An 8,707-nucleotide genomic window follows, 5' to 3' on the forward strand; every position below is an offset into this window, starting at 1 on the left:
CCTCGTAAATTTGAGTTGCTGAATGAAGGGGCTTTGCAAGATGGTACCATCTGCTCAGTTCTGAAATGATCCATTTCTTGGTCTCCTTTCCCCTCCAAATGGTTCCATTAATCTAGTTCACTGTAGTGTTAGTTTGTTGTGGTGTGAATAAAATCTGTCAGCATCTGGTTAAAACTAACTTTCTTACAAAAGTTATTGACATCCCAACATTAATACTGAGCAGAAGATCCACACCTTAGTTGACGATTGATAAACTGACCTGTATTTTAGATCTCGAGAATTGTGGTTGGTTGCATTGCTTGAAAACCAGTCACATGACTAGGTCAGTCACTGAATAGCTCAGCCAGTGCTGAACTGATGATAGTGACAGAAATGGTAAGTCAAGTCATTTCCTGAGTTAATTTCTAACAAGTTCAGCTGCAACTGGAAACGTGATGAAAAATCACAGACACATTTTTTTTTAGAGTTGATAAGAAAAGCTCATTAAAACAGAGCATTTGTATCATCACTAAGATGAACACTCTCAAAAGTTATTTATGGTAATGCAAGGATGAGCAAGTTAAAAATTGCCATTCATTTAACTGGCATTAATGTCCAATTAGTAAAAGAAAGTAAGACATCTCATGACTATAACACGGACCAAATGTCTCACTTAAACATTGAACAGCATTTGTATTGTTTTCATTTGAAAAAGAAAATATTTAATTTTACAGGAAGAATGTATTGAGAAATACATTCTGTTTGCCTTGGTCACCTATGAATATTGATTTATCTAAACTTCCACCCAGGTGATGTTCTTACTGGGGCACAATCTGAAGAAACGTGAAAATTTCACATCTCCTTGACTGACATATTAAACAAATGATTTACCAGACATGCTTAACTACATGTCCATAGGAGAAAATGTCTTAATTAGAGCTCAAGACAAACCTCAGAAATAAGATTTGTCAAGCATATATGTTCTTTGTCACGTCCTCTCTGTCTGATATTTGAAGAATATGACAAGGGACTTACAACACTCTGGTGTAAGTCATACCTATTGTAGAACCTTGCCACACCTGAACTAGAAACAGACACTAATATAATGATAAACATAGGTATTTAAGTAAACTGAGTTTACTCACACGATGCAGAAGAGCAACTTTTGTGTATGTTCCTGTACCATTTAAGCCTAGAACACAGTCTGTTATCCATTTAAAAACTACCTGAAGCCAGAAATTTTGTTTCGTAAGTGTGCCAATTACATTTAAAAGAACAATACAAAATAAACTATAATGAGTGTACACTCTCACAATGAATAAAAACCACTAAATGTAAGTACCCTTCCCACAGCAATAGACACACATGAATATTCTTGAGTATTAGACCCTCCAACACATTTAATTATTACTCAACCCCTTTATCCGTGCCATCTCTTTATACCAGGCAGAAGGGCAGAATGTTTACAAAGAAATCTCAGCACTGGATAGTTTCAGTTGCCTGCGCCACCATTTAGACTAAAGAGATGATTCCTCTTCACACGGTCAATGCAGTTGTCAGGGTCGTACATGGGGGTCTACTGTCCTTGCTGCTTCTGTCCTGGAGAGTTTGGTTTGCCAGAGTTCTCTCCAGGACGTTGGGCAGGAGTGACAGGAAACTGAAATCCATAGCCATTGTATCCATCCAAGTAGACACATTGAAAGAAACTGATGGGATCTAAGGAAGAGAGTAGAATTTTTGTTACAAGTAGGACTTGGGCAGCAATAGAGCAAGACATTGAGATTGTACACCACAGTAAACTAACTACTCTCTGACTATAGTTAGCCCTCATAACTTCTAGACAAAACTAAACTTCATCATGCCTTGGGATATTCATGCATAAAATCAAGATAATAGAAATCATGATGGGAATACTGAAAAAAATAAAAGAACCAACATAGGGTATGTGTGTGTGTGCATATGTGTGTGTGTGTGCATGCGTGTGTGTATAAAATAATATCCCAGAGTCTGCAAGTTCTAAAATAAAATGAATTGTTCCATTTATCTTAATTTTGAAGCTAAGAGCTCTACTGAGACAACCTAGCGCAGATAATGCAAGCATAGTACACAGAAAAGTGAAACCAATGTAGCACAGGACCAGTGAGATGACTTAGCCAGTAAAGGAGCTTGCTGTCAATCTTGACTAAGTAAGCTCAAGCCCCGTGATGGAAGGGAGGATTCAACTCCTAATACAGTGTCTTATGACACCCATATACTAGATCTCTATCCCTCACCTTCAACTAACTAAAAAAAAAATACGTTTTTAAGCAGGGCAGTGTAAATTATTGCATGAAGCAGTATGCAGAACCTGAGCTCTGAACGTTAAATCAGGTCTCCCTGTAAGCAGCAGTGTTGAAAGGAAACGCCTCTCCTATAATCACAGATAAACTTCCTGATGTTTCACTATTTTCTAGCCTATCCATATATATTTTTGACAACAATTCTAGATATTTTGCAGAAGACCAGGGAAGAAAAGGCCAAATTCATATGAATGAAATGAAATGTGGCGGGGCTAGGGAGAAGCTGAACGAAGTAATACTTCCTCATAGGCTGGGCTCACAAATTTTCTTTGGCCATAGCCTCTCAAGTTCTGAGACTATAGGCATGAGTCACATTAATGGTATCCCCGGATTCCAGGGCTTAGAAGTAGTCTAGCCTCATTAACCAGGTTCTCAGATTAACCTGTTTTCTGTTTTGTTCTACTTTGGTGGTACAAACCCTCTTATAGTAGTGAGTGTGTATTAGATGAAAGTAACAAAAAACTGATGGAGTCATGGAGAAATGGCAGCACTGGAGCTAAAATTCAAGAGCCTATTCATGACTGGTCCATCCTTTTTGAACCTTAGAGGATGCAGGTGCTGTCCTGGCATATGCATCTAACTCATGCTGAAAGAGCTTTTAATAAAAATATCACTAGCTCCAAAACGTTTAGAACCTGCATTAAAGACTCATGAAGACTAGGATATAAAACTACTATGTTAAGATAAAAATGGGGAAAATGTTGTGATATAATTAATTCCACAAGTGGAAATCTGTGCTGAAAAGTATTTGATAATATTTAATATGTTTATTTATAATTATATTTGATTTTTCTTTCTCTTTCAAGAAACATTTTGGTCTGTAACAATGACTATTCTGGGTTACTTAGTATGTGTCCCAGGATGGTTTTTGAATGCAAGGCAATTATCATTTCTCAGCATCTAGAGAGCTAGTAGTAGAAACCATGCCTGGACAATTTTAATCACATCTTTCCTTGTTGAAATAATTTTAGATTCACATGCAATTGTAAAAAAAAAAAAAACGATACAGAGATATTCCACCCATGTTCACCCACTTTCTAATACAGACAAGATAAATAGGAAATTAATATGGATACAACCTACTTATTGAATTTCTAATGCTTATTTATGAAATAAGAAATTTCAACCATTGATGCAATTTAGTTGAAAATTATTGACAATGCTTTATCAATTGGAGAGCACTGCAGCTTGGATCATAACTGCTTTTTCATGAATTTTGAAATGGGATCTGAAATTATTTCATCAAGACTGCTTGCATGACTCCATTTTCCACAGTCTGATTTTATTAAGCATTTCAGGGATCCTCTTTCAAGCACGGCAATCATAGCGGTGTCACCAGCAACACTTGCAGCACTGTAGATATCTGAAGCTCTCCATTAATAAACCACTGCACCAAATACCTGCAGAAAGCACGGAGGAAGCCATGCAAACCCTACAGGAATTATTTTCCCAGCTAAATATTCAGTTGTTTACTTTAAAGCATTATGTGTGATGATCGTATTGGATCATATTTTAAAACTGCTTGTTCTCGTCTTCCTGGTGAAAGGGGTGTGTGTGTGTGTGCGTGTGTGTGCGTGTGTGTGCGTGCGTGTGTGTGTGCGTGCGTGCGTGTGTGTGTGTGTGTGTGTCCATGATTTGTTGCTTTACCATCTGAAAACAAATGTTTAATTTGGAAGCACTGGGAAATTGGGACTCTTGAGCTCCAAGTGTTGGAACTGCATGTGAATGCAGATTGGATTGTACAATCAAGGATCCCAGAAAACGACTGATAAAGTCTTGCCAGGTATTCAGCGATGTCAAAAGGAACTCTGAATCTTGGGAATGAATCTCTAAGCAACTGAATTGCTAAAATATATTTCTACATTTTTAAAAAACTCGAGTTAGAAAAGTTCAGCCCCTCACTTCTATGGATCTGTTATACAGCAGACAAGAACTCACAATTATGCAAGATTCTGCTAGAAAGCCCAGGATCAGAATTATGCAGAATGGTTCATGATAAATGCCACTTCAATCATTACTTGGAGTTATCCAACCCTGTACCTCTTTCTTGACATAAAAATGACAAGTTTCTCTTTGGAGCATAAATGGTTCATTTTAAGGTTATTCTTCAGGTCAAAAATCCTTTATAGCTAAAAAATCTTTTTTTCCCCTAATATTGTTCATAGGAGGCTCCAAGTTTAAGTTCTACATGGTATTGAGAAGTTCGCTATTTTTCTAACTTAATTATAAACTTACTTTTTTGTTTCTTTTGGGAAGATACATCATCAGTTACTTCTAGAGGAAAAAAAATTAAAAGGTAAGTTTTAATACGTGCAGAGATGTCATAGCATGCACATGGCTTGGGTCTTCTATACATCAGCACAGTAATTTTTTTTTATTTTATTAGACAGGATGTCTCTATGTAACAGCCCTGGCTGCTGGAACTATCTCTGTAGACCAGGCTTGCCACATACTCACAGAGAACCGCCTGCCTCTGCATCCTGAGTGCTGGATTAAAGGTATGTGCCATAACTGCCCAGCACGAGCACAGTATTTTAGTGGCAGAAAAAATCCTTCTTACACACTTGAGGTTTTTATCAATTTAGATTTTCAGTATTAAAAATGAGCTCACAGGTATAGAGAAACATGCTCTTGGCAATGGTACAAACAGGAAGGCTGGCCCTATTGGCTGGAGTCTGCTGGATGGGAACAAACTGGCCTATATACAGTCTTTGATGCTCAGATATAAGATAGTAAAGTAGCATCTATGTAAATAATGTCTCTTTAGAGGCCAATCAATCTTATGTACTGGAGAATTTGTAGTTTTCTTTTAATAATTCAAAATATCACATAGACTATTTCAACCAATAGTTACTTCAGTGCTCTACGGGAAAACAAAATTCTTCCTTTCTGGGTTTGGTGTTGTGTAGTTTGATTATTCTTTACTTCTTTTCTGCTGTCTCCAGTTTGTCACAACTGCTCCATTCTATTCTTGTATCCAATTGAGATCTAGTTTTTAAAACAGTGATGGTATGTGGCATTTGTCTTATTTCATTTAACACAATGGCTTTCACGCCCATACATTTTGCTGCAGATAACAGCTTGTGGTTTTTGTTTGGTTAATTGGTTGGCTGGTTTTGGTTTTGGCTAAATAATAACCCATTGTGTATATACGCCACAATTCTTTTACCTTTCATTCACAAAAGGCATATGTGTTTATTTTGTCCTATAACTATGTAAATAGTACTACAATTATTATGGAACTATGGTATCATTTTGTGATAATGACTTATCTCCTTTAAATATATGTCTAATAGTGGAATTGACAGAAGATGTGTTAGGTCTATTCTTAGTACTAAAAGGTATGCTTGTATCATGAATTGCTGAATCAATTTTCATTCTCACCAATTTCATACATTTTCTGTAACACACTTTGATACAAACTAAAATCCAAGATTTATTTTGCAAGGCATGGGTGTCTTGCTGTGTGTTTGATTTTCAAAGCAATGTTTATCACATTTTTAGTAAAGAACAGTGCCAGTTACAGAGCATATTATTCATAGTAAGAGTAACTATTGGACAATTTTTAGTATTCACAGAATAAATTATAAGTAGAAGAGAAAATAAGTGTGGTTGGTGTAGCAGTTCTGGAGTCAGAAGTTAGGAGTCATTCACAAACAACAATGACAAAAACTAAGAAAGCTAGTTCCAACTCTCACTTTCCAGATAGTGACCTCTGGAAATGTTTTATTTAGATTAGACATTTAAAGGCATAGGGTTTTCTGAATACATATACTATGTGTGTGTGGTGTGGTGGTGGTGGTGATGGTGGTGGTGTGTGTGTGTGTGTGTGTGTGTATGCGTGTGTATGTGTGTGTCTTTTCTAGGGCCTATGTTCCCTTCCTTGTTTTTTTTTCTCTTTATGAAAATTCTTTTGTTATAAGTGGCTTTTTTTGTAATTACAGGTACTTCTTAAGGAAATAATTTCTTTCCAATAAATAAAGTGATAATTTGTTATTAAACATGATAATATTAAAGAACATTTCTGTAGGTTAAACAATAAATTATTTTTACTTGTAATAATGTCTATCTAGCTCTTCTTCAATATGCAATGAAATGCATAGTTTACAAAACTGCATGATTAATAAAAGTAAATCTACCCCATAAATGTGGATAATTATGACAAGAGATCCAAAACATTAAACTAATACAAATGAACAAAAAAAAAAAGCAAAATATTGCATTCTTAAGAGAAAATGTGTAAATGAGCAAAGGTAACAGACCCACCTTTGTCTTTATTTGAAGCTGATATGTCTTTGGTGTCTTTGGAATCTTCTAGAGAACAAAAATGAAAGGCAAATCACAGTTGAAATTTTTTTGTTGTTGTTCAAAGGAAAACATTCTACTTAAAGATTTTAATGAGTTACAGGTTGGTAATCTAAACTCAGCTTCTAAATTAAGCAGTCTATATGGGGAAATGCTGGAGAGAGGCAGCACTGGGCTGAACCAAAGGCAGAGGGACAAAGTACAGGAAACACATCTCATCAAAGTACAGCACACATCACATCAAAATACAGGGCACATCACATTAAAGTACAGAAAATATCACAACAAAATGTTTCTAAGCAGCAAAGCAAACAATTGAGAATAAAAAGAGAACTTATGAAATGAGATAAAATATTTGCAAACCATGTAGCTGATAGAAGGTAATCTATTAAAATATGTAAGTAAGCCATATGCCTAGAGATAAAATAGCCCAATTATAAATATCCATAAAATGTATACACATGTTCAAAAGATACATAAAATGTGATCAATAACCATGTTAGAGTTCACACACCCAGAGAGGATAGGTAACAAGGAGGGCTCAAGTAGGGACACTCAGATCTCTCTGGGAAGGGGAAATAGAAGAGATTTCCTTGGAGGACTGGGGCCAGGTGGGGATGGGAACAGGAGGGATCAAAGAGGGACAGGTAGAATGTAAAATAAATAAATAAATAAATAAATAAATAAATAAATAAATACTATATTTATAAAAATATAATTAAAAATATACAACAAACATGATTCAGATATATATTTTTTAAACTAATTGTCATGGAAATAAAATAACAATAATATGAGATATTGAGTGTCAAATGGACCATTATCAGATAATGTCAAATAAAGCAAATATTTAGAGGAAAAGAACATTTTTTTTTGTTTACTTTCTTGGTTGGAAATTAAATTGGTCTATGTACCAGATAAAAATGTTGGAGTTTTTCAAATGCATGAAAATTCTATATGTTACGTAATATCCAGGAACTCCAATTGGTGGTATTTGTTCAGGACAAATCTGGTTCATCACATGCATGTAATTTTTTAAGACAATGACCGGAGAGATGTTTCAGTGGGTAGAGTGCTTGCAGGTGTGGGGTCTTGGGTTTAGATTCTCAGAACAAACAAAATGCAGTGGTGCACATGTATAACCCTAGCTCTGGGGATGAGGAAATAGGAGGAACTCTATGGAACTTGCTGACATTCCTAAATCAGTTAGCATCAGGGACAGAAAGAGACCATGCCTGAAATGCCAACGTGAAGGGCTGTGCTTGAAAATACCTGTCATAGACATATAGTTTCCACATACATGTGCCTCCACTTATAAAAACCTGCACCTGCTTATGTGCACAGGAAGAACTTGCACACCAATGGCACATATGCACAATTATCTAAGACAATAGATTGTAAAGTTCATCCTACAAAAGTTAACTAAGCCAACTAGTATACTGATTATATTAGTCATAATAATTATATCTTGATGCATATGTATAGTAAAGCATCAGATTGTATAATTTAAAATGTACAATTTATCTTACCAACTATACCTGAATGAAAGAAGAGAAAAAGACATTAAATTTGAGCTGAATCTCAAAGATATAAACAATAACTTATTTTATATTTTGAAAATTACTTTGTCTTTTATATATTCTGACTTGCAGGCACATACAGAATTGCATTAAAGTACTTTTAAATCATAGACAACACTAACAAAATATATTGGAGCAATTTTAATTTTCATTGCAATCTTTTAGTACTTATAATTGTTTTATTTACTCAGAGTTTTTATACCATATTTTAACTGGTAAATGGAAAAGGGGTAAGATAGTATTTTATTTTTTCTAATGGAATAGAAATTATGAACTTCAAGGAGAAACATTATTATGTAAAAGAACAAAATGGAAACAAAATTGCTTGCCCGATTTGGTAGTTTGCAATTAAAGTATGAATGGGCCTCTTTTAAAGTTTGTTTCAGTGTTGGCTTTGATCATTTAAATACTGATGAAATGGTCACAATCTTTTTTTTAATTAATTAATTTATTTATTGAAGATTTCTGTCTCTTCCTTGCCACTGCCTCCCATTTCCCTCTCCC

General features: G+C 35.1%; 1 protein-coding gene across 1 annotated transcript in view; it reads right to left on the reverse strand.

Moving 5' to 3' along the window:
* Positions 1–1,555: 1,555 nt before the first annotated feature.
* Positions 1,556–8,707, reverse strand: part of Trdn (triadin) — a 285,314-nt gene continuing 278,162 nt past the window's right edge. Inside the window, exons 31-33 of the mRNA XM_050137969.1 lie at positions 6,585–6,620; positions 4,554–4,592; positions 1,556–1,695 (exon numbers count right to left, since the gene is read on the reverse strand). Of these exons, the coding sequence (XP_049993926.1) occupies positions 1,556–1,695; positions 4,554–4,592; positions 6,585–6,620 (215 nt within the window). The remainder of the gene's footprint in view (positions 1,696–4,553; positions 4,593–6,584; positions 6,621–8,707) is intronic.

Source organism: Alexandromys fortis, unplaced genomic scaffold, assembly GCF_014885135.2.
Source record: "Alexandromys fortis isolate MF-2015 unplaced genomic scaffold, M_Fortis_MF-2015_v1.1 scaffold_14, whole genome shotgun sequence".
In the NCBI taxonomy this organism is placed as follows: domain Eukaryota; kingdom Metazoa; phylum Chordata; class Mammalia; order Rodentia; family Cricetidae; genus Alexandromys; species Alexandromys fortis.